At 43.8% G+C, this 25227-nt stretch overlaps 1 protein-coding gene across 1 annotated transcript; it reads left to right on the forward strand.

Annotated features, from left to right (window-relative positions):
- Positions 1-508: 508 nt before the first annotated feature.
- LOC308047726 (myosin-3-like) lies at positions 509-23983 on the forward strand (the record flags this gene model as incomplete). Its single annotated transcript, XM_080356415.1, has 39 exons — positions 509-544; positions 1323-1466; positions 1557-1713; positions 2447-2474; positions 2557-2665; positions 3208-3300; positions 3622-3685; positions 3762-3860; positions 5228-5331; positions 5411-5549; positions 6103-6221; positions 6419-6568; positions 7019-7189; positions 7814-8123; positions 8293-8369; positions 9356-9443; positions 9535-9652; positions 11105-11228; positions 11321-11457; positions 11534-11789; positions 11962-12204; positions 13278-13454; positions 13535-13680; positions 13770-13860; positions 14240-14629; positions 14730-14856; positions 16808-16926; positions 17415-17611; positions 17818-18001; positions 18215-18380; positions 18999-19123; positions 19319-19627; positions 19713-19916; positions 20047-20172; positions 21487-21657; positions 21750-21854; positions 21931-22026; positions 22150-22287; positions 23854-23983. The coding sequence occupies 39 exons, from the start codon at positions 509-511 to the stop codon at positions 23875-23877; spliced, it is 5661 nt and encodes a 1886-aa protein (XP_080212541.1). The 3' UTR covers positions 23878-23983.
- Positions 23984-25227: the final 1244 nt, after the last annotated feature.

Genomic DNA, 25227 nt, shown 5'->3' on the forward strand with positions numbered 1-25227 from the left:
GCAAACTTCAAAAGTATCTCTTTTTCACCCCCAAATCCCTACCAGGTTATGCCCTCTTCATAGAAAAGCTGTTTCATACCTGTGACCATCTTTGTTTCTCTTCTCTGGATCAGCTCTAGTACAACTATGTCCTTTGTAAGAGGCGTGATCAGTAATGAAGGTTTGAATAAACTGACAGACGCATCCTACATAACACTCTCTTCTCCCTTTATTTTCTAATAATTCGTAATATTCTAGAGCTTCCTGCCTTCTTCTGAGCATCAAACTTGCATTATGTTAGAAACCTCTGTAGTAACTCCCAGCTATGTCTTGTGAGTAGCAGTTAATGCACAATCTCTTATTCTGTACAGAGACTTTCTGTGAATCCTAATTGTTCAAGAGTTGGAGCTCTTTAAAAAGGTATTTAGGGACACAGATCACAAAGTGTCTTTTGAAAACAGTGCCTGTAGTTCTTGCTTTGTCGAAAGAAGCCCAAGATAATTCTACTAGTCAGGGTCTGAGCTTGGGAATGGTGTTCAATCTTTCTGAATCAAATATGATTGCCGTAATGCTATTTCCTTCTGGGACTGGAGTAGTCAGCTTGGACCAGCCCCTGGCAGCAGCAATCACAGTGTAAAAGCAACGCATCAAAGCAATGGGAAAAGCCATCTGGGGAAATGAGAACAGGATTTTCAAGCTCCTTCCTGGTTCAATGTGGCCACGATCAGCTACTGCCATCTGTCTACATCTGCTTTGCTGCACATCTGCCACTGGCCCCAAACGTATCCACGGGCTGTGCGACAGGACTGTGAGCCCAGTAGACGGAGCTGTTTAATAAGACAAGAGCCTTTGTTTGATTAGGAATGGCAACAGGTGGGAGTGAAACAACTCTATTCCAAGGGAGGATTTGCTGCTGAGGAATCTTGTGCTCCTGCTGTCCTGTCTGTCCGGCATTGTGCAGTTCGAGTCCCACAGGCTGGAAGGCAGATGTGCTGGCAGCTGTGCCCCTGGCCATTGCAGCTGTGAGCAGCAGCAACTTGAACTTCATCAGCAGCAATAACGAGTAGAAAGATCTGGTCCAGCAGAAATTCTGTCTGTGTGGTTGTAGCAATTCCAGGACAGTAAATTTACATCCTGTAAATTTGCCAGTGTTGTGAAGTTCCTGGCTGGCAGCAGTGTCTGGGCTGTAATAACCATGTCTTGTTTTGCACAGTTAAACAGAAAGAAAGATCTGAATTAGAGCAGCCTTACTGATGTTATTACTTCTCTGTGTTTGTGTGTACACATGGAAGAAGCATCGAGAGTTGCTGAATCAAGCTTAACTGCTTCTTTCTGATTTATAGACAGTAACTGTCAAACCTGATGATGTGTATGCCATGAACCCACCTAAGTTTGACAGAATTGAGGATGTAGCCATGTTGACCCACCTGCACGAACCTGCCGTCCTCTACAACCTCAAGGACCGCTACACTTCCTGGATGATCTATGTAAGTCCCGTCTTGCGGCAAAGGAGAAAATCCAGCTGCCAGGAGATGGACCTCGGTGACTCTTCTGTTTTGTTTGTTTCTTTTCTGAAGACCTACTCGGGTCTCTTCTGCGTCACCGTCAACCCCTACAAGTGGCTGCCGGTGTACAACCCGGAGGTGGTATCTGGCTACCGAGGCAAAAAGCGCCAGGAGGTCCCTCCACACATCTTCTCCATCTCTGACAACGCCTATCAGTTCATGCTGACTGGTGAGCTTTTCTATTTTGACCAGACTCAGAAAAAAAAAGTGTCAGAAACACTGCTTTTGCCGTTTCTTATTTGCCATGGGCTCAATTGCCTTTACCATCTTATACAGCGTGTTGCCCCAATTCCTTGTTTTGTGTCATGTTGCAGATTATCTGCTTGAGCTCTAGCTATTGTACTGTGGAATTAGATGTGTGATGCAAAACCAGCTCCAGACAATTTTCCCTGCCTCTTAGAACAGGTTTTTATTGTTTTACTGCACATTATTCTGTATTTCTGCTCTAAGTACTGAGCTAAGCACCACACCAGGAACCACTGCAAAGGGAGGTGGCAGTTGGGTAGGACACAGTATCTGGGAAGTCCCCAGTCAGCACACCAGCATGTGGCTTCAAGCAACTGCAGGTAGGTCCAGAACAGAGATAGAAGAAATATTTTCACCAAAATACATGCTTTTAGTTTGAATCAAGTCTTGTCCTGTATTAAAGAGTAATAAAAGTAAAGACTGGTGAAGACAGAAGCAAAGGGCAGAGTGCAGGATGGAGCAAAGGTGAAGGAGAGAAGACAAGACGTGGAGTGCAGGGAGGAGAAAAGGGGAGGAGGAAAAGAACCATGTGTCTTTGCAGTTTTGCTGGCAGATACTTTGTTTCTTTTCCCGTCAATGTATTCCAGGTCTTGGGTTACTTGAGAACCAGCACTTTTCCCTACTTGTCTGACTGCAGCTATTTTTCCCTTTGACAGATCGTGAAAATCAGTCTATCCTCATCACGTAAGTACATCTGTCACTTTGAACTGTATCTCCAACAAAAAAACGGGCCGATAATGCTTCATTCTGTGCTTTCTTTCATCAGTGGAGAATCCGGTGCAGGGAAGACTGTGAACACGAAGCGAGTCATCCAGTACTTTGCCACAATTGCAGCCAGTGGAGACCTGGCCAAGAAGAAGGGGTCCTGCATGAAGGTGTGAGGAAGAAAGGCACAAGGGCAGTTCAGGATGTCACCAACTTGTGTCTGGGGACAGCACTAGTGACGAACATTTACCTCAAAATGTGGAATATCTTTGAGTAGCTTCAGCCACTCTCTCAGAAGGCAGTAAGGCCAGGGCTGATATGCAGTTAGGACCACAACAAATACAAGCCACCAAAGCTGCCACTGTCACTGCCCAGATGTAGCTTTATCTGGACTGAAACCAGGTCTGGGAGATTGGTGTCCAGGATTCTTCCTAAGTTCCAGTTTCTTCACATGGACTAGACTGTCCAAGTGGCTGAGAAATGAGAGCTCTGACCACGGGAGAAAGTCCAAATATGAGAAAAATTAGTTATTTATCATTTACACACAGTGCTGGTTTATGGCACTGTAGTTGAGGACATGCTGCAGTAATACTGTACAACTGAAATGAAGGGCACATGGCTGCACATGTCATCAGGCAAGCCACAATATAGTAGCTTTTTCCTACTATATAGCCCATGGTGTTTTTCAGTAATGGTTCAAATATTCTCACAGGGAACGCTCGAGGATCAGATCATCAGTGCTAACCCACTGCTGGAGGCCTTCGGGAATGCCAAGACCGTGAGAAATGACAACTCCTCGCGCTTTGTGAGTTGTATTTCTCTGCCCTGCTGCATTTCTAATCCTGTTTGCCTGCTTGTTACCTGCAACTGAGGGCCCTTGAGCTGGGAGACATGTTTTTGCTGACAAATTTCTTGGTTGTTTGTCAGATGCTGCTGTGTTTACAGCTGTTTCATGCTCATAGCTGTGTGGGCCTGCAACAGACTGTTCCCCTTTATCAGTCTTTGAATATCTAAGATAATTCAGACTGATTTGGAGTTGCTGCCACTGAAATTCAAGAGAGAAAACCACTCAGGCATGTTGCCCTGAGAATGCTGCACTGACCACTACCTTTTGTCTGCTCGCCAGGGTAAATTCATCCGTATTCATTTTGGTACCTCTGGAAAACTGGCCTCTGGTGACATTGAGACCTGTGAGTAAAGGAGGGGGGCTTACTGCTTCACTGTAAAGAAGAGCTTGAAAAATGTCCATGTACATACGTATTACAGACTTACTCGAGAAGTCAAGAGTTACTTTCCAGCTGAAGGCTGAGAGAAGCTACCACATCTTCTACCAGATCCTCTCCAATAAGAAGCCCGAACTGCTTGGTAAGGACAGCCATAGCCTGGTGACATTTTACAGTAAAATCAATATGGGAGGCTTTTTCATAAATGCATCGGCTCAGTGACACAGGGTTCAGTGGCACCTGCTGGCCCAGGGCCATGTGTCACAAGCCCCCAGCTGTGCCCCTTTTGGCAGGTGCCCCAGGCTGTGCCAAGCACCGAAGCTTTGATCATGTGCTTGTTTATGTCACCTGTATTCCAGCATTAGAGGTGACTGGGTTGCCAAAGCTGTGCACAGCACTCTTGTCTTTGTATAACAGTGTCACACTGGGGGTTACTCCACCTCCAATTTACTGTCCATGGGTAAGCTCTAACGCAACCCGTGTGTGGGTGAGGTGTGGGGGTGGCTAATTTACTCTGCCTTACGTGTTGCTGCTGTGGAAAGTCCAGCTTATACAAGCCAGATCCTGTGAATTGTCTTCAATGAAAAAGTGAGAAGTTGCCTGGGTGCAGGTTGGCCAGACATCCTGATCTACAAACCACATATCTGAACTCTTCATCATACAGGCAAAAGTTCTTCCCTGGTTCCAGTAGAGCCCCTTCAACCTTTTCCCCTTCTCACTGCCATGCTACACCCTACCTGTGCCCTGCATCTGGCCCAAACCCTTTTGCCACATATTCAGCTACTGTATTCATCCTCACTCCACTCTGCCTGTCCCTCCCAACTATCCACAGAACATTTCCCAAAGTGGAGCTCCTAACCCCATCCTCCCACTACATGCCCTCTCAACATTCCCACCTCCCTCTTCCCTTTCTAGAGAGGCTGCTGTGTGCCAGGGCGCTGCATGTCTGATTTATCCTCCATGTATGGAGAGCTTCCTCTCCTGCATGCTGCACAGCCCCACTGCACGTCTGCACACCTCTGCTTCTCTTACGCTTCCATAGGATTCAGGACTGAAAATGAGCTGTTAATTCTGGCCTCAGTTAGATGGAGATAAACACATGTGTTGGTGTTATTTATGTGCACCAGCACACAACCATAGTGGGTACAAGGGGCATCCAGGATGCATTAGTATATGTCATATATGAGGATAAGCATATATGAGTCTTACCTCAAAGTATTTTTCTTATAAGCTGTTTCTTTGGGTGGCTCTTGTTCTTTGTCTACCAGTCCTGGGTGTTCAGCTCCTGCTTCATAGCATATTAGACTGGGAGGACTGAGTGCCTGCCCAGGACTTTCTGCTCAGCTGGTGGAAGGCAGATAAATGGCATTACTCTGTCTTTCTTGTCTCTTAATAGAAAACTAAGAGTTTGGGGATGCAAACGGAAAACGAGCCTGTGAACACTTGCTGAGCTGGTGTTCCCTTTTTCACTTCTGGGGTCGGTCTGTTACTCCTTTATTTGCTTTTCAGAGATGCTCCTCATCACAACCAACCCATATGACTACCCCTTCATCAGCCAAGGGGAGATTTCTGTGGCCAGCATTGATGACCAGGAGGAGCTTGTTGCCACAGATGTGAGTACATTTAGCAAGGAGAGACAGTATTGCTTTGTCTGTCAGCACCATTCTAGTCAGCTGATCTATCTGTGTGCAGGCAGCCATTGACATTTTGGGCTTCAGCTCCAATGAGAGAATGGGGATTTACAAACTGACAGGGGCAATCATGCACTACGGGAACATGAAGTTCAAGCAGAAACCACATGAGGAGCAGGCAGAGCCAGATGGCACAGCAGGTAACACCTTCACGGCTTGGAGGGATGTGTTTCCAACTGTTTTCATACTATTTTTCACTATAAATTCGAGGAGTCTGCCAGGAAAGAAGCAGTTGTTCCTTGATGAACATAAAAAGAAGGTTCAACCTTCAGCTTACCGCATCCTGTAGAGTCGGTTTCTGCATCCATTTTATTCCTGATGGTTCTGCTGAAGGCCCTTGCGCCTGGGACATGTTACTGGAGTGTTCACCATTTCTGGTAACACATCCAGACTTGTTCTGCTTGGGTGATGTGCAGAAGTGGCTTGAAGGAAAAAAACACTCTGTTATCCCGTCATCAATGCACTCATTGGTTTTACCCCACCTGTTGGGGCTGCCATAGCCACTCCATTGTGAGGACCAGCCCTACATGGCTGTTTGGAAAAGTAAGTGAGAATGTTGGTCAAGCTTTGTGGATGGGGTAAACCCAGCCAGTTTGCCAGGTTTCAGAGTGAGCTCTGGCTGACTCCAACACATTCAGTCTGTCCCAGCTAAGAAGAAAGTCTTTCAGCTCTTTTTTTCTTTTCATTTGACAGGGGCTGACAAAGCAGCGTACCTGATGGGCCTGAACTCAGCAGACCTGCTGAAAGCTTTCTGCTATCCCCGCGTGAAAGTGGGAAACGAATATGTCATCAAGGGCCAAACAGTGGATCAGGTGAGTGATAGGAAACAGCAGGGACTCTCCTGTCCCTAAGGGACAGGGGTGGGTGCATATCACAGCTGAAGATGCTCAGGACCATTAAGGCCTGCTAGTGCACTCTGGCTGACTGTGTGTGTGTGGTGGAGGGGTGTTTTATTCTGGCGATGTGCCAGCAGTACCCTGACACAGCTGTGTGAACCATGTCCCCGCAGGTGCACCAGGCAGTGAATGCCATTTCCAAGTCAGTCTATGAAAAACTCTTCCTGTGGATGGTGATGCGCATCAACCAGCAACTGGATACAAAACTGTCAAGACAGCACTTTATTGGGGTCTTAGACATTGCTGGCTTTGAGATTTTTGAGGTTTGGTTTTACATAGAGCTCTTAGACTTCTGGCTGCCTTTAAACCCTTTTTTCCTCGTTTGCCTTTTCTGACCTTTCCTCCTCCTCACCCCAATGTATTCCTCAAAACAGGGCAAATATCTCTGAAGCTGCTTCTGCCTTTGTAGATCCATCAGCCACTTTGTAAGAGAAAAGAAACAGCAGAAGCCTAGCCATGAAGCTGCTGTCTCCCTCCCCATAGAATCTGTATTTGATGACGTTGGGGTCACCTAAAATATCGTCCATGCAGGTTACATCAACCATGTGCTGCACAGCACAAATCCTCTGAAAACCTGAACCACCCATAATATATCCTGTATGCTTTTATAAAAACCCTCCAGGGACAGTCTGGCTGACCTTGCCTTGACATCTCTACAAAATAGATTGATTTGAGTCAGTTTAACAATATTAACACATTTATTCAAATATTAGTTCAACAGCCTGGAGCAGCTGTGCATCAACTTCACCAATGAGAAGCTGCAACAGTTCTTCAACCACCACATGTTCGTGCTGGAGCAGGAGGAGTACAAGAAGGAGGGAATTGAATGGGAGTTCATTGACTTTGGGATGGACCTGGCTGCCTGCATTGAGCTCATTGAGAAGGTGAGTTTCTTACGTAGCTTGTGCAGTCACACAGATCAGATCTAGAAGGAGTTCTCGAGAGGGTTTGCACTGAGTGTCTGCAGCACAATCTCTGTGAAGCTTCCAGGTCTCCTTACCTCCTCTCTTCCCTTAAACATAACCCTTGTGGTTAATTATCCATTGATTCGAAATCTATTTCGCCTTCTGAAAGGACATGGCTTTTACTTCTCTGTTCTGTCTTTCCTTCTTGCACATCATTATCAATTGTCATTTCTTTGTCATATTTACCCCAGTTGTCTTTTGTCTTTGTATATTGGTTCCTCCACAGGTTTTCCTCTCCGTTAAATTCAGATGTTAGAAAGCCTCATGTCTTCTTGTCACTACTATATGTCTAGAAGTTACTGCACAGTTTTTGCTTGGCTTTCTTTGTTTTCCTGCCAATTTCTAAGTAGTTCAAAACCCCATTTATGAAAATCTGGTGTTTCTGAATGTCTTGCTAGCTGTTCATGAAAAATCTTGCTTATCTGGTCCTCCCAAGTTAATTCTCTATAAAAGACCACCAGTACTTCAACTTTAGCATTTCTTTCATTCCATATTATTATAACTTGAATTAATCTTGTTTGGAAACACCTGTTTACTATTCAGCCGTTGGGCATCTTCTCCATCCTGGAAGAGGAGTGCATGTTCCCCAAGGCAACTGACACCTCTTTCAAGAACAAGCTCTATGACCAACATCTGGGCAAGTCCAGCAACTTCCAGAAGCCCAAACCTGGCAAAGGGAAGGTTGAGGCTCACTTCTCCCTGGTGCACTACGCTGGCACGGTGGACTACAACATCACTGGCTGGCTGGAGAAGAACAAGGACCCCCTGAATGAAACTGTTGTGGGGCTGTACCAGAAATCATCTATGAAAATTTTATGCAGTCTTTATGCCACCTTTGCTTCCATAGATGAAGGTAAGATTAGAGGATTATGTCTCTTATCTGGTGTTTCCAACTGTCGCTATCACCTGACTTGAATCAGTGTCAAGTCAGTACTCATGCTCTATGTGTTAGATGCACCATTATAATGCTGTCAAAGGGATCTACAGCAGTACCTCAGCTGGACTGTTATCTCATTTTCCAGCTGAAGATGGTGGTATTCAGAAGAAAAGAACTAAGAAAAAAGGCTCTTCCTTCCAAACTGTCTCCGTACTCTTTCGGGTAGGTGTGTTCTCTGGCACAGCACGGACCAGCTGTAGCAGATGCCAAGAGGCAGTCCTGTCAGACCTGTCTGCACTAGCTCACCATTCCCACTTTCTCTGTTGCCACATGATAATGTGGAAAGTTGCCTTTGGGATCTGGTAAAGGCTAATTCGAATTGTGCTTCGCTGATGAGGTCCAGTGGGATGATGGTGGAGAAGTCATGTGCTTTGATCAGGTTGCACCATTTCACAAAGCTGTCTTGACTTTGACCTTTGGTACTAAGAGCATCCCTCCCCCATTTGGCTGTAGTTGGCTCCTTCCAGGTTGTGTCTGAGTACAGTGCACAGCCAGTGCCTTCCAGTCAGTGTGGGCAACACAGACGGTCCAAGAACATGTTGCAGCGCCTGGATGCTGCTGTGACACATCCATATCCTGGGGCCAGGAACAGCCCCAGCCCTTCCCAGCAGGATGAGGAGTGCAGCATCCACCTGGCCATGGCGTGGGCCATCCGCACACTATGTCATCATTGGATGGGATGCTTAAAGAAATGCAATGCTAAAAACCCGTCCTGCAGAGCAGATGACTTCTGATGTGGTAGACAAACGTCGGTTTTGTGTCGCAGTTATCTTTTAAACATACATAACTAATATATCTAAGTAATAAAAACAACAAATGAACCCATTCATTTGTTTGATCAACAGCTTATTTAATCAAGGAAGTCCAGTATTGTTATCCCAGAATATCATTCATTTGCACCATCATCCTGTTTAATAGCTTCTAACCACTAGAGACACATTTTCATTTTAAGACAGGAGAAAAGTTTATCATTTGTGTCCACGGTTAGTAGCTACTTACTTTGCGGATGCCTGTACAGAATTGTAGAATATTCACTAGAAAAGTAAGGAAAACCTTCTAAATTCTTATTTTTTATGAGAGTCAAATCATATTTGTTTGCATTATGTCTTGAAGTAATACAGAGCTTGCAAATGATCTCTGTTTTACAGGAAAATCTGAATAAACTGATGTCCAACTTGAGAACAACTCATCCTCATTTTGTACGTTGTATCATTCCCAATGAAACAAAGACCCCAGGTAATTCATAAAGCATAGATTAGAAATTGGCAGAAAGACCAGTTGACTGATACTAGGAAAGTCAATATATCCCCATGTTGCTCTTTCACAGGTCTGATGGATCACAAGCTTGTTCTGCACCAGCTGAGGTGTAATGGTGTCCTGGAAGGGATTCGAATCTGCAGGAAAGGATTTCCTAACAAGTTATTATATGGGGATTTTAAACAAAGGTCTGTAATAACATTCTTCTGTTTGCATTGAGCCCAATTCATTTGAGAGAATTGTCTTGCTAAACAAGTCAATCATATGGTTCTTAGGAAAAGACTATTTTAATATTTAACAACTATGGGAAGTATGAAGACATATCTATTAGCAAGGTCTGTGTGGGCAGTGCCCACCCAAATACCTTCCTGAGTACTGTATTGCAAAACCTGTTTTCACTTCATTTGTGTTCATCGGAATGTTTGGGTATTCTTTGTTTAAATCTCTAATTTGACACAAGTGTGTTTCAGCAAAAATATGGAGGGTGGTCTATACCACATCCTATATTTAACCACTATCTAGTAGAAGTTTGTACAATGTCATTTTAATAATTCTAACTAGAATGGTTTTGCTGAAAGAAAATTATGTTAAATCTCCTACCACTTTTATAATGAAATTAAAAGCTTGAGTGGCAAATGTATCTACATTAACAAAACAGACTTCAGCAGGAGATCTAAATTAGTTCCACATGGCGCACTCAGTTTGTACAGGGCTAACATTTCTACAGCACCTTAGCTACATTAATTTATACATTAAGAAAAAAAACTCAACCAAATAATTTTAACTGAGGAACTGCCATGCAAATAACACATTTATAAAGGTTTGCTAAATTTAGGGCAATCATCCTGTGCTCATCTACTTGTTGTGTTGGAACAACGTTGTATTGGAACAATGGCAAACGTAGGGTCAGATCTCTAAGAACAAAGAAATGACATCACAGGTACAGCACCGAACAGGGTGTCCTGGAGAGCAGGGACAGTGACAAGGGTAGAAGTGGCATTTTGGGCACTAACTGAAGAAACCAGAAGATTTGTTTGTAGTATAGAGAACCTACAGGTGTAAAGATTTCTGAATATGCCAGAACCTGTCATCTAAAAGATTTAAATCAAGAGTCCAAGCGGGGGACCTGACAAAAGATGTTTTCAAGGTAGAAGTGAATTATACCTTTCCTACAGTGAGGGTGAATGGCTTACCTGGACAGTCTCAAGGTTAGAAGGCTTCAAATAAAATTGAAATTTCTTTAAAAAAAAATAATAATCACAAGATTGCAGCTGGATGAACAAGGCACTGGGATGACTGTGTGCCTGTGTTATACAGGAGGTCATAGCAGATAATTGCAGCAGTGCCCCTATTCTTAAAATCCATTGATTTTTTTAAAATTTTACAGCTCACGCAGTGAGCTGGACCCCTAAACTAGTGTCAATGACAGTGACACAGATGATCAGGGTCTCTCAGGTCCAAGGACAGACTGTCCATGCCCTCAGTCTCAGTGACCTGCTTCTTACTGCTTTGCTATTTAAGGCTGATAGTGTCAGTCAGACTCAGCCTTCCTCTGTTTCTTCAGGGTGACAGCTGTTCTTGTAGCATCCTGTGCACTGAAATAATACCAACAGTTAAACTTTTTTCCTTCGTTTTGTCAGATACCGCCTCCTGAATGCCAGCGTCATTCCAGAAGGACAGTTTATTGATAGCAAGAAGGCGTGTGAAAAGTTGCTGTCTTCCCTTGAGATAGATCACACTCAGTACAAACTTGGACACACCAAGGTAAACATCTAACTTGTCCACACAATGAGAAATCACTCATTGCATTAAAATATAAGCCCAGACGTGACTGATCGCTTTCTCTTCAATTGCAGGTGTTCTTCAAGGCAGGTTTGCTAGGTGTCTTGGAAGAGATGCGAGATGATTGCTTAGGGAAACTCATCACAAAGACACAGGCTCTATGCAGGGGCTACCTCAGGAGACTTGAATTCAAAAGAATGTTCAACCAGAGGTGTGTGTCTTCTGTGAGGTCTGGTTTCTCAAAAAGTGCTTTTTTAAACAGTGCTGATGCATCCTGTTGATTTCAGGGAGTCCATCTGCTGCATCCAGTACAACATCCGCGCGTTCATGAAGGTCAAGCACTGGCCCTGGATGAAGTTGTACTTCAAGATGAAACCCCTCTTAAAAAGTGTGGAAACGGAGAAGGAAATGGCCACAATGAAGGAAGAGTTTCAGAGAATGAAAGAAGAACTGACTAGATCAGAAACCAAGAGGAAAGAACTGGAAGAAAAGATGGTGACTGTGGTGCAAGAGAAAAAGGACCTGCAGCTGCAAGTACAGATGGTATGTAATTTAAAAGCATTTTTGGTTCCTCATATCACACCAGTTTTGTTCAGGAAAGGCCTGAGTGGAAATACTTATATTTCATGTTCCAATTGCACAATGAGCAGGTAATTTCTGCAAGTGTCAGGTCCAATGCATGACAATGAAACACATTTCTGTTTTCTGTAAAAAGGAAAGTGAAAATTTGGCTGATGCTGAAGAAAGATGTGACCAGCTCATCAAAGCAAAATGCCAGCTGGACATAAGAATGAAGGAGTTAATAGAAAAACTGGATGATGAAGGGGAGATAAAGGCTGATCTGTCTGCCATAAAGATGAAGCTGGAGGATGAATGCTCTGAGCTGAAGAAAGATATTGATGACCTTGAGTTAACATTGGCCAAGGCTGAAAAGGAGAAGCATGCCACAGAAAACAAGGTACTTTTTAGTTCTGCTATTTGTGCTTTTAGTAATAGTTGATCTGTGCATAATAGGATGTAACTTGAACAATAACACGATGTTGTAGAAGGAAATCTGTGGACCTGGTGTATAATTGGGTCACCTCAGTTGTGCAGGAAAACTAACCCGTAAGATCCTGCACTTGGGTCACAACAACCTCATGAATGCTACAGGCTCAGGGAAGAGCGGCTGGAAAGTACCTGGAGGAAAAGTATCTTGGGGTGTTGGTCAATGAAGGCTGAACATTAACCAATGTGTGGCCAAAAAGGCCACCAGCATCCTGGCTGGTGCCAGCACTGGTGTGGCCAGCAGGCCCAGGGCAGTGATTATCCCTGTGCTGGACACTGGGGAGGCCAAACCACAAATCCTGGGGGCAGTTTTGGGCCCCTCAGGCCAAAAAAGCCCTTGAGGTGCTGGAGCGAGTTGAGAGAAGGGAACGGAGCTGGTGAGGGGCTGGAGCACAAGTGTGATGGGAGCGGCTGAGGGACCTGGGGGGTTCAGCTGGAGAACAGGAGCTGAGGGGAGACCTTCTGATCTCTGAACTGCCTGAAAGGAGCTTGGAGCCAGGGGGGTCGGGCTCTGCTCCCCAGGAACAAGCGCCAGGACCAGAGGAAACAGCCTCAAGTTGCGCCAGGGCAGGTTGAGGCTGGATCTGAGGAACAATTTCTTCCCCAAAGGGCTGTGGGGCACTGGAACAGGCTGCCCAGGGCAGTGCTGGAGTCACCATCCCTGGAGGGGTTTAAAAAGCAGGCAGAGGTGGCACTTCGGGCTGTGGTTTAGTGCTGGACTTGGAATTGCTGGGTTAACGGTTGGACTCAATGATCTTAAAGTTATTTTCCAGCATAAATGATTCTATGATTCTAAAAATGTATTAAAATGAAAGTTCAGAATTGCTTTGTGACTTCAGGAGTGTTGATATATAAGCAGAGAGATTGTATAGTTTGAGCATATAATGCAACTAATGAAGTCTCTTTGATAGTCTAGCAACAAGTTTATTGCCTCTATGAAACCCCACATTATTTGTAACTTTCAAGCATTTTGCCTTACAATAGGTTAAAAATCTGACTGAAGACACAAAAAGTTTGGATGAGACAATTGTGAAGTTAATCAAGGAGAAGAAAGCACTGCAAGAAGCCCACCAGCAGGCACTGGATGACCTGCAAATTGAGGAGGACAAAGTTAATACTCTCACCAAAGCCAGGATCAAGCTGGAGCAACAAGTGAACCATGTGAGCACGTTTAATAAAAGGAGAAGGGGCAGATCCTTCAGGTGTTCCATCAGTCAGCTTTATATATGTTTATGTTACAGGTTGAAGGCTCTTTAGAACAGGAAAGAAAAGCTTGTATGGACATTGAACGAGTGAAAAGGAAGTTTGAGGGACACTTGAAACTTGCACAGGAAACCATAGTGGATCTGGAGAATGATAAACAACATTTAGATGAAAAATTAAGGAAGTATGTAAAAAAAAAAAAAGTGACAAATTTGCTATTTGTTTTTAACTGGACATATTTTCTTTTTATTGAAAAAAACATTTCCTTCCCAGGAGGGACTTGGAATTTAACCAGATGCAAAATAAAGTTGAGGAACAGCAGAATTCGGGTATTCAATTGCAGAAGAAGATCAGAGAATTGCAGGCAAGAGTCTTTATGTAGTTACTTCATCTTTACCATTTGCTTGTTTAAACTATAGTAGCATGAATGATGCTTGCCCATAGTTGGTAATTGATAAAATCCCTGACCCAGCCACAGTAAATACCTTTATATGTTGTAATGCTTTTCTCCACACAACAGAAAGCTGTGATCTAAAGTCAGTATGAGTTGATCCATAGGTTTTTTCCTGTTGGTAAGACTTTGCCTGCAATGGTAAAACAGTAAAATTCAAAGGGACTTTGTTTTTGCTTATGATGTTCAAAACTATGGGCTTGGATTCTACTATGACAATTATGTGTCAATCTAAACATTTAATTGTCTGTCGCCCTATTAATTCCTGATGTGCTGTTTCCTCATTATATAGGCCCGTGTTGCAGAGCTGGAAGAGGAGACCACAAGTGAGAAAGCAATGCGGGCCAAAGCAGAGAAGCATTGTGATGAGCTGGCTCATGAACTTGAGGACATCAGTGGAAGACTTGAAGAGACTGGAGGAGCCACCAGTGCTCAGTCTGAACTCAGCAAGAAGCGTGAGGCCGAGTTTCAGAAGATGCGTCGCGACCTGGAAGAGGCCACGCTGCAGCACGAAGCCACGGCTGCCGCTCTGCGCAAGAAGCACGCGGACAGCACAGCTGAGCTTGGGGAGCAGATCGACAACCTGCAGCGAGTGAAGCAGAAGCTGGAGAAGGAGAAAAGCGAGCTGAAGATGGAGATTAGCGACTTGGCGAGTAGTACGGAGACCATTACTAAGTCCAAGGTGTTTCTTTATAAGTGAAATAGTTGACAGTATTTCTGTCTGGTGGGAATTTAATGCAGTACAATGCACGAGTGATTTCCACTTTCTTACTCTCTTTCAGGCTAATCTGGAAAAAATGTACCGCACCCTGGAAGACCAGATGAGAGATACGAAAGCCAAATTTGAAGAAAACCAGAGAAATGTGAATGAGATGGTTATACAAAAGGCTCAGCTCCAGACGGAGTCTGGTAAGGAAGGCACTAAGATATGCTGAGGGGATATTTTTGCCTTTCAGTAGCAGAGAGACCATCTAACATGTACTATGAGGGAGACCTAATTGTTCCCATGGTGCGGATTCTACCTCCAGGCTAATTGGTACAGGCACAGACAACATTAGAAATAAATCAAAGGAAGTGAGTTCATGGGTGACACTTTAAAGTTCATATGCCGATTGCAAGTGTAATTCCCAGAATGATGTGACATAGCTTGCTGACTCCATGCAGAGAAAAGGAATATCATCTGGTGACTAAAAAAATGGAAGAAGAGATAGAATTGGAATTAGAGAATCATGTGGATTTAGAAAAAGACAGAAAAACAACAGAAACATTTTGAAGGATTAAAATATATTGTACAATGATTCACGCCAGAGCAAGGGAGAGCTCCAAAGGGATCATGAAACGGGAAACTAAGATTAGATGCTTGCAAAATGCAGATCGGGATGCAAAAATGAAAAAGAGCTACTGGATTGCAAAAAATGGTGGAGAATTAGAATGCAAATCAGGAGAAAACATGTATTGGGGTAATACATATGAATGGAAAAAAGAAGAGAAGGTGGTGATACCGGCATATCCACTGCCACCGTCCCATGGCAGAGAGGTGCTGCCGATCAAACTAGTCTTGTTACATTAAAAGAAATTACACCAGAGGACGTAAAGCAAATAGCTGTAGATCTTGGGCCACAGAAAGAAAGTGCAGTTTTGGGTTGGGCCGTGTCACTTCTATAATCTGCTTCCAAAACTGAATAAAGTAGGAATGAAATGGGTAAATCCTCTGTGCTACACCAACTCTTAGCCAGGTTTAACATCACGCACCAAGGGACTGTTCTGTGGCCTGAACTCAAACTGCACAACAGACAGGTGAGGCAAAAATGGCATTGGCAGCACTAACACTGACCTATAATCTGGGAGACAATGTGGAGTCGCTCAGATATGAGCAGGACAAAATACGATGTCATCCAGGGGGCACCGGCAGCTCTGCTCCTCTGCAGCCATGGCGCAGGGTGCTTGTAGCACTGGGTGCCCAAACACACCGCACTGTATGTTCCTTTGTGGAAAAAAGTAGGGAAACCTACCTGGGATCAGTTGTGGAGATAGTACAGAATATTACTAAGTATCATGAAGTGATTTTAGGAGAAAAGGAAGAAAAGGGCAAAGTTCCCTGTGCAAGCCAAGCAGGACCAGAGACTTAGAGTAACCCAGCAAGTGAACAGCAGAGGAAGTTTCCAGAGCAGACAAATTGAGTAAGGAGAGGTCAAATAAACATCGGTAATGGGTAGGAAAGCAGAAGAAATTCACTAAGCCTATGCAAAGTGGTGGAGAGTATTAAAGTGTTTAGTTAGTAGAAAAGATGCTAAAATTAAATAGGAAGCAAACACAGAATAAGCTAGAAAGAGTGAGACAGCTTGAAGAGAAACATCTAGCCCTAGAGACAATTGCCCTAATGTTCTTTTAAAAATGAATGTCAATTTAGAAGAAGTTTAGAATGGGTAACAAATGAGAAAGGAAAGAGAAATGAGGGTTTGAGACCATAGAGAAACTAAGTGCCGTGCATGTAGGTAGTTAAAGCTGAGAGAATTGTGGGTTAATTATGGGAATGTGGTAGTTTGAATGAAGAGCAAAACTCATGATTAAAGCAGAACAGGAGTAACACTGAAGGAGATAAATAGATAAGTGTTGGAGGAGATTTATATCTGTATTGTTATTTCGTTACTAAACCCTGCATTACTTTAATAGTAAATATGACATGGTAAAAATATATATATGCAATGAGAATGGTAAAAGTATATACACAAAGGTAACAACTGCTAACATAACCAATGTTGTGTGGTTCCACTTGTCTGTTACTGATTATTATTTATATATGAATATTTTCAGATGCTTAATCTGGACAGTACTGGGAATTTGTGTTCTCTTGTCACAGGTGAACTGAGCCGTCAACTCGAAGAGAAAGAAACCGTAACATTGCAACTGTCCAAAAGCAAACAGGCAATTGCACAGCAAGTAGAAGAACTTAAAAGGCAGCTGGAGGAAGAGATGAAGGTAGTGCTGACAATTGAGCACATGCTAAGGCTTCAAGATGTGTCAGGGCCTCAATTCATTTTAAAAAACACTTGAACTTTGTAAATATTATTGCCTACAGTCTAACGCAATAGAATTACTAGTGGGCAGATGTGTACAGTGAACATTGTGTTTAAGTGTTTGCTAAGGAGGTCTGTGACTAGTTATAAGTTGTTTCGCTTTTGGTTATCTTTTTGCATGTTTTTTAACTTTAAAAACACAATCTGTGATTTTCTTCTATAGTCCCATGGAGGAAAAGCTAAAGCATACAACAAGGTGCAAGAATCACTGCTGGTCTTTTCTAGCGGTAGAACTGAGTAAAGTTGGTTGCAGCTGAAGAAAACTGCCTGGATACTTAGAGACCTCTGGCCCTTTGTCTTTGCAGTGACCATATCTTTGTTGTGCAAAGTCATGGGCTCACCTGCCGGTCACAGCTACGATAAATACATCATATTATGGCTCATTTTTAGGCCAAGAACGCCCTGGCGCACGCCCTGCAGTCTGCTCGCCACGACTGTGACTTGCTCCGGGAACAATATGAGGAGGAGCAGGAAGCCAAGGGGGAGCTGCAGCGTGCGCTGTCCAAGGCCAACAGCGAAGTGGCCCAGTGGAGAACCAAATACGAGACTGACGCTATTCAGCGCACAGAGGAGCTGGAGGAGGCCAAGTACGTGGTAGAGCAGATGAACTGTCTGGATATTGTATACATTGTGCAGAACATAGACCTACTTTTAGTAGCCTGACCTAAGTTATCTTCTGGCGTTTGCATATACGCTTAAGTAAAATATGAGAACATTTTTTTTAATTATTAAATTATGTACATAATACACTGATTTTTTGACTCATATACTTGTTTTATTTATATTCCTTAAGGAAAAAACTCACTCAGCATCTCCAGGAAGCAGCACAGCAGGCAGAGACTGTGAATTCAAAGTGTGCCTTCTTGGAGAAGACAAATTTGCAGTTGCAGGGAGAAGTGGAGGATCTGACAGTGGATGCAGAGAGAGCAAACACATTGGCAGCTGCTCTTGGCAGGAAACAGCAGAACTTTGATAAGGTGATAAGTGAGCACAGTATTTTTTAAGTCTAACCTTCCTAGAAGGCCAAACTAATATTCCCTACTTAAGTCAATACTGAAAATAAGTTGAGTCTAGCAGTTATAAGCCCTCTAGAGCAAGAGGAATTTGTTCTGTTTTCAGAGACTGTGGTATTTATCTACAAATAAAGATGTTTTCTGTACTAGCAGAAAATGAAACATGATGTCTTTCAGGTTGTGGCAGAATGGAAGAGAAAGTATGAGGAATGCCAGCTGGAGCGGGAAGCTCTCTCTAAAGAATCGCGCTCGCTCAGCACAGAGCGCTTCAAAGTGAAAAATGCCTATGAGGAAACCTTAGATCAGCTTGAAACAATCACACGGGAAAACAAGACTCTCAAGCGTAAGTGTGTGGCTCTGGTTTCTCGTTAACTGCTCGTAGTTCCACCACAACAAGACACGTGCTGCAAGCACACGTGTCTGCGCTGGGTGCACTGCGTTACAGGGATCTGTCATTACTGTTCTCTCAGTTTTAGTGGAGAATATAGATATCACACCAAACATTGTCAAGCAAGTTTGTAAAGCAATTAAGCCAATAAAGCCTGTGTCCTGGGTCACCACAATCTGCTGCAGAGGTGTGAGATCGAGGGCATTTATGTGCCACTCGCAGATAAAATGGTGCTCTCAAGAGGCTGTGCAGCTTGGGAAAGTGAAGTTTACAGAGCACCGTGAACATATAATGACAAGAGCTGTAGTGTAACCCTGATGGCCTATCCAGGGACATCAACACATGCAGGGATCTTCTAGACTCTCTGTAAGGAGGGCTGTGAAACCACCTCGATGCCCTTGTGTTTATGTCATCCTGGCTGTATCTGTTTTTATCTGTACATACATATGCAACTGTGTATGCATGCATGTATATGTATACATGCAGGTATACAAAAGAGGTGTTGAACAGTCAGAAAACGTAAGAGTTCAGCTTGTGTGGCTACCACAGGCTGATGTCATTCTTATCCCACAGAGGAAATAGCTGATCTGACTGAACAAGTTACTGAAAATGGCAAAATGATCAGAGACCTTGAGAAAGCCAAAAAGCAAGCTGCAGCAGAAAAATCTGAGCTGCGGTTTGCTCTGGAAGAGGCTGAGGTGAGTTACTTTAAATATTAGTTAAAAAAGTAGAGAGTGGTCTGAACAGCTTTCTGTTCTCTCTCCTGCCTGTGCGCAATGTCCATTGCCACAAACATCAGGAGTTTGTGTGAAGTCACTGAGTAACATCACAATTATTGTGTTCTCTGAAATGTTCTTTTTGTGTTTGTTTTTCCTTTTTTTTTTCTTTTAAAGGCATCTCTGGAGCATGAAGAGGTCAAAATCCTTGGTGTCAGCCAAGAACTGACTCAGATTAAATCAGAAATCAACAGAAAGATTGCTGAGAAAGATGAGGAGATCAGCCAGCTAAAAAAGAACCATCAAAAGACTGTGGAGACGATGCAGGGTGTTTTGGATGCTGAGATCAGGAGCAAAAGTGAATCCTTAAAGCTGAAGAAGAAGATGGAAGGAGACCTGAATGAAATGGAGATCCAGCTGAGCCATGGCAACCGCATGGCTGCTGAGGCACAGAAACACCTGCACAGCATCCAGGAAGTTCTCAAGGTCTTGGTTTGCCTTTCTGCTTGATTTATTTTTAAGCACAGCATCTGAGAAACTAATTAGGACAAAATTGGCTCTCCATATTTAGGACACGCAGCTGCACTTGGACGATGCTCTGAGGACACAGGAGGACCTGAAGGAGCAGGTGGCCATGGTGGGGCGCAGAGCAAACCTGTTGCAGGCTGAAGTTGAGGAGCTACGGGCAGCTCTGGAGCAGACGGAGCATTCGCGGAAACTGGCTGAGCAGGAGCTTCTGGATGCCACCGAACGTGTGCAGCTCCTCCATACCCAGGTAGTTTGTTCTGCTAAAATAGATATATATTTTGGTCAAGTGATTCAGAGAGTAAGAACAAATGATAGTTTGTGGTGTCCATGTGGAAGTGACCAAAGTCACTCAAGGCCTCTCTTTTTCTCCTTCATAGAGCACCAGCCTTTTTAATACAAAGAAGAAGCTTGAAACTGATATGGCCCAAATGCAGACTGAGATGGAAGATATTACTAATGAAACAAAAAGTGCTGAAGAAAGAGCACAGAAGGCAATCACTGATGTGAGGATGTTAACTTTGTTTTTCTCTTCAAATTTTTGGGGCTTCCCAACTGCCTTGCTGTTGGGAGTTAAAGTAAATGCTTTGGTCACCAGCTGGAAAAAGAACCAGTCTGTGGGCCTGGTTGAGGAGGTTACTTGTCAGAGCAGGATTAGAGCAACAGGGGACTTCTTCTGCTGACAAATGAGTTCTCAGGGCTGTTGTCATAATGAACTAAGTCCTGATTTAGTCAGTCTAAAACAACTCCAGTGCTGCATGAAAATGTAAAACACACACATACACACACAAAAAACCCCTAGCACTATTGAAACCAGTAAAATGTCTCATATATTTGAACACTTGTCTTTTCAAAACCATATTTAAGAACTTTTAAAAGGAGAATTGTGAGTTTCCATTCAAAATCAGTGCTATATCGTCCTGTGCGAGGCCAGTGCAGCTCAGCCAGGCAATAGGGCTGGTATATCGGGGGACCCAACCTGCTCATGAATTTTGAGGCACAGGATCAAAATAAAACCTTAACACTGAAAAACATTATTTGGAGTTAAAATAGAAGGAAAACTTCTCCACTTGCTCATGAAAATGAAGAAAATGAGATCATTTGTGGTCTGTTTGAATAAAACAGAAATAGAGCATTACAGTGAATTATACACACACACACATATATACAATTTTTAATGCCATTATTTTATTCTCACATTTTTTAATTAAAACTTTTTCAGGTATTTTGCTGCCAAAGCAATCTGTTAATTTTCAGTTTATTTGTGAGTAACGTCATTCAGTATTTCACCAAAATGCTTAATTTGATTGTATAGAAATCAAATATTTGAGAGCAAAATAGATCTGAGTTTTGTCATAAACAGCATAGATTGTTTGAAACCATTTTCTGCCGTGTAACACTGGCTGTCCAGGCCGTTGTGGCTATCACAGGGCACAGCTCGCAGGCTCCACCACACTCCCGTGTGTTACGTGGAGAAGCCGCTCAGCTGTGCTGTGCTCTGCTCCCAAGCTTTGCTGTGGCTTCTGCTCTGCCCCGCAGCATCTGGATGTCAAGGGACGTCACCGCAATGACCGTACAGCGAGACAGAGCATTTACCCTCTGTCCTTCCACGTGTTGCGTGTGCAGCCAGGCAGATTTTTTTCCCATCCTTCTCCCTCCTATTTTGCATTTTGTTTCTGCCGCTATCATCTCACAGGAAAAAAATGAAGTGGGTAGTGGAATGAATGGTCGGCAGCAACCAGGAATAAATCCTCAGGTGGTGCAGAGCACGCACTGTTCTGTTACGTTCTTCCAGTTTCTTGTGTCATCTCCCTTCCAAGGCAGCCATGATGGCAGAAAAGCTGAAGAAAGAGCAGGACACCAGCGCCCACCTGGAGAGGATGAAGAAGAACCTGGACCAGACGGTGAAGGACCTGCAGCTCCGTCTGGACGAGGCTGAGCAGTTGGCCCTGAAGGGAGGCAAGAAGCAAATCCAGAAGCTGGAGGCCAGGGTGAGTACCAGCACTGAACACGAGTGCCTAAGAGACCTTTCTTCTCTGAGTCCCGAGTGAGGGATCACGCCAATTGTTGATTGATTCATCAGATCCGAGAGTTAGAAGCTGAGCTGGAAGAAGAACATAAACAATCTGCAGAGGCCGTGAAAAACGTGCGCAAATATGAACGGCGTGTCAAAGAGCTTACTTTCCAGGTGGATATAAATGGAAAGCAATTCTCCTGATATTTTGTCTCCCAAGGATATATAATTACACATTCCCTTTCCACAGAATGAAGAACATAGGAAGAACATGATGAGGTTACAAGATCTGGTAGATAAACTGCAGATGAAAATCAAAACCTACAAAAGACAAGCTGAAGAAGCTGTAAGTCACTAAACAGAAGCAAATACTTATTTACTGTTTTCTAGGACTGTCAATTTAAAAGTTGGCTCTCTGCCCCAGCATGTTGCCACATGGTTTTTAGTTCCTTTTGTTTTGCCATTTCAGGATGAACAAGCCAATACTAATCTCTCCAAATTCAGAAAAACACAGCATAAGCTAGAAGAGGCTGAGGAAAGGGCAGGTGTTGCTGAGAGTCAAGTAAACAAGCTCAGAGCTAAAACCCGAGAAGTCCCTTCTGCAAAGGTAAGCCTTTATTGCAGGAGACAGCTGTGCAGTTCGTACTGTTTGCTCAAGCGAGTCAAGCAGTAGATTTGTGCCTCGCTGGTGGGTATAGCCACCATTCAGAAAGGACAGTTCTGGAAGGAAGGGACTTTGAAGAAAGGCTGAGAGAGTTGGGACTGTTCAGCCTGGAGGAGACTTCAAGGAGGCCTTTCAATATATAAAGGGTGCTTAGGAAGACAGAGGAAGTCAGGGCCTGTTGTGATAGAACATGGGGCAATGGTTTTAAACTGAAAGAGGGTAGGTTTAGATTGGACATAAGGAAGAAATAGTTTATGGTGAGGGTGGTGAGACACTGGAACAAGTTCCCCAGAGAAGCTGTGGATGCCCCATCATTGGAAGTGGTCAAGCTCAGACTGGACAGGGCTTTGAGCAACCTGATCTAGTGAAAGATGTCCCTGACCATGGAAGGGTGTTGAAGGTCCCTTCCAACCCAAACCATTCTGTGATTCTATGGCATTTCAGGCTCTGGTGCTGAGCACGAGCCTTTTGGCTTATTTAATCATGTTAGTTTCAGATTTAAGAAACTGTCTCATAAAGTGAAAGTCATGAGAGCCAACCTTACTCTGAACATTCCTAAAAAAGCTTTTTATGAGCCTTAGGCCAAATTAACAGTCTGATTGAGAAATCTGCAGCAGCACTGTGTCTTTAGCTGAGCTTCCTGGGCAGTTGTCTATCTCCAACCCAAGACTGGTACAAGATCTAGAGCCTGTTTTTCCTGGTGTGATCTGAGCAGATGTAGCACCTTTTGACAGCAATAGTCTGGCTTAGATTGTGGTTGGAGGTAAAATACCCCCAGTCCACATTTTGGAAAAATTACTAGTGCCTAGAGCATGTTTCCAGGAGGTGGAGAACTGTGGCTCCAGGTTGCCTTCTGCTTACCCACAGCATCCTCTTACACAGCATTTTAACTGTGGAAGAGATGCTATGGAGAACATGTCTTCTCCTGAAGGCTCTGGCCTGAGACTCAATAGACAACGTTGGTTCTGCCAGAGGCTAGTGTGCAGCTTCCAGTGAGTCACTCAATGCCATGTAAAGAGCTTCAGTTCCCCAGTTCCTGTGAGGTATCATACCAGGATCCCAGGGAAGCCCTTGGAAGGCTGAATCCAGGTTCCTGAGCAAGTCTCTGGACATGAGGTTACCACACAGAGGCAATGCTGACTGTCAAATTGAATTGAAAGCCCAGATAGGGGCAAGATTTCAGCTATCTCCTATTGGGTACACCACGGTAAAGGCAGGTTGAAGATGCTGACTGTGGGCAACTCTCTCTGCAATATGCTATAGTTTTAGATATTGTGAAGTATATACGGAGCCTGGGCACCTGGCACGAATTCCGAATTCTGCTCTGTGAGGCGTGAAAATTGAACGTTGCACTGCCTAAATCTTTGAATAGATCCCATGGATTTATGCATCCTTTTACTCCCTTACATGCTTTGCATTCGCTTTTGGAAACGCTGGGAGACAGGTGATTTTAGGGACCAAAAGGCTTATCTTGACGTGTATGGATTAAACAAAGCTTCTCCTTTCCAGGTGGTGTTAAGAAGTGACAAATGAGCTTCTTCTGGGCTTCTTCTGGGCTAACTAAAGTATCTTTCCAGCTGTGGATTTGCAGTAGCTAGAGCTACACTGGTAGGAAGCAATCTTCCATTTGCTTATGGACACAAACACTGTCACTCTGCTGCTGTACCAGTGTCAATAAAATAGGTATCTGCAACTTTAGGTGCTCTGAATGTTGCTGTTCAGATGAGAGTACTTTTTTTTTCTTTGTTAAACATGGTCAAAACTGTTGATTTGAATCTTACTGCTGCAATGGTCATGTTTGAGCAACTTTTTCCTGAGCTTAAAATGCAGGTGTCTGGATTGACTGGGGCTGCAGGTCTCACGGTCCCTGGGGCAGTGTCTGCAGTGCCTCCAGGTGTTTTCTAGTCTCTCACTTCACAGCTCTGGTGGAATGTGCTGTTCCTCGTCCATCTGACATTGGAGTAGGAGGTCTCTCAGTTACTCAAAATTTCCTTGGCGTCCTTTAATAGCTGGGGCATTACGGCATTGCAATTGAGATCATGGAAGCTGGGCATCTCATTTTTACCTCCTGCATTCAGCCACATCTTCTTGTGTCCTTTCTCAAATTCACACTCCAGGACACTGATGAGTTGCCGTGTTCCTGAGTTAGCAAGACTTCACAAGGGAATGAGACTGTGAGTCCATCCATTCCCACCTTATATTACTGAATATGGAAGAGTTATACATGGATGTGGAGATATGGAGGGTTCTTACTGCCTCATGCTGGTTTCCAAAAAAGACAGTGTACTGTCTTTCATATAGATGGGGATTTTTGTAACAGTGAATACATTCAGCATTTTCAGCTTCTGAGTGGATTTGATCTACAATTATATTTAGGAAAACAGATCTCATTTTGATGGCCCACGCTATGAATCCACCGTCACACCCACATATTTCTCTGAACCCACTGGGACAATCACATTTAGAGCTTTGGTTCCTATTTTCAAACCATCACAACCGTTCATTGTGAAAGAGTCAAACGCCAAGGTGCTGTAAAGCGTGTGGCACTTCCTTGTTTGTCTTCTCAAACCAGAGACTGCCGTCATCAATCGAGTTTTTCATCCTGTCCCAAGACCTGGGGAGCAGATTGTCTGCAAACACCGGTGCAGGGACTCTGTTTTGCTCAAATAATGAACTAGTGCCCTCGAATTCCAGGTCTTAGATAAACAGAATAATTGCCGGGTTGGGCAGATTTGAGGTTACTGATTTTTCCTCTCATCTTGTTCTCCACACTACTGCCCTAATTACAAACAGGTTTTCACATTTCCTTAAGTGTGTTTGATAATGATCATTATGCAATGGCCCAAGCTTTCCTATCACTTTGCCCAAAAAACCACCTCATGA

Source organism: Nesoenas mayeri (assembly GCF_963082525.1).
Source record: "Nesoenas mayeri genome assembly, chromosome: 19".
NCBI classification, from domain to species: domain Eukaryota; kingdom Metazoa; phylum Chordata; class Aves; order Columbiformes; family Columbidae; genus Nesoenas; species Nesoenas mayeri.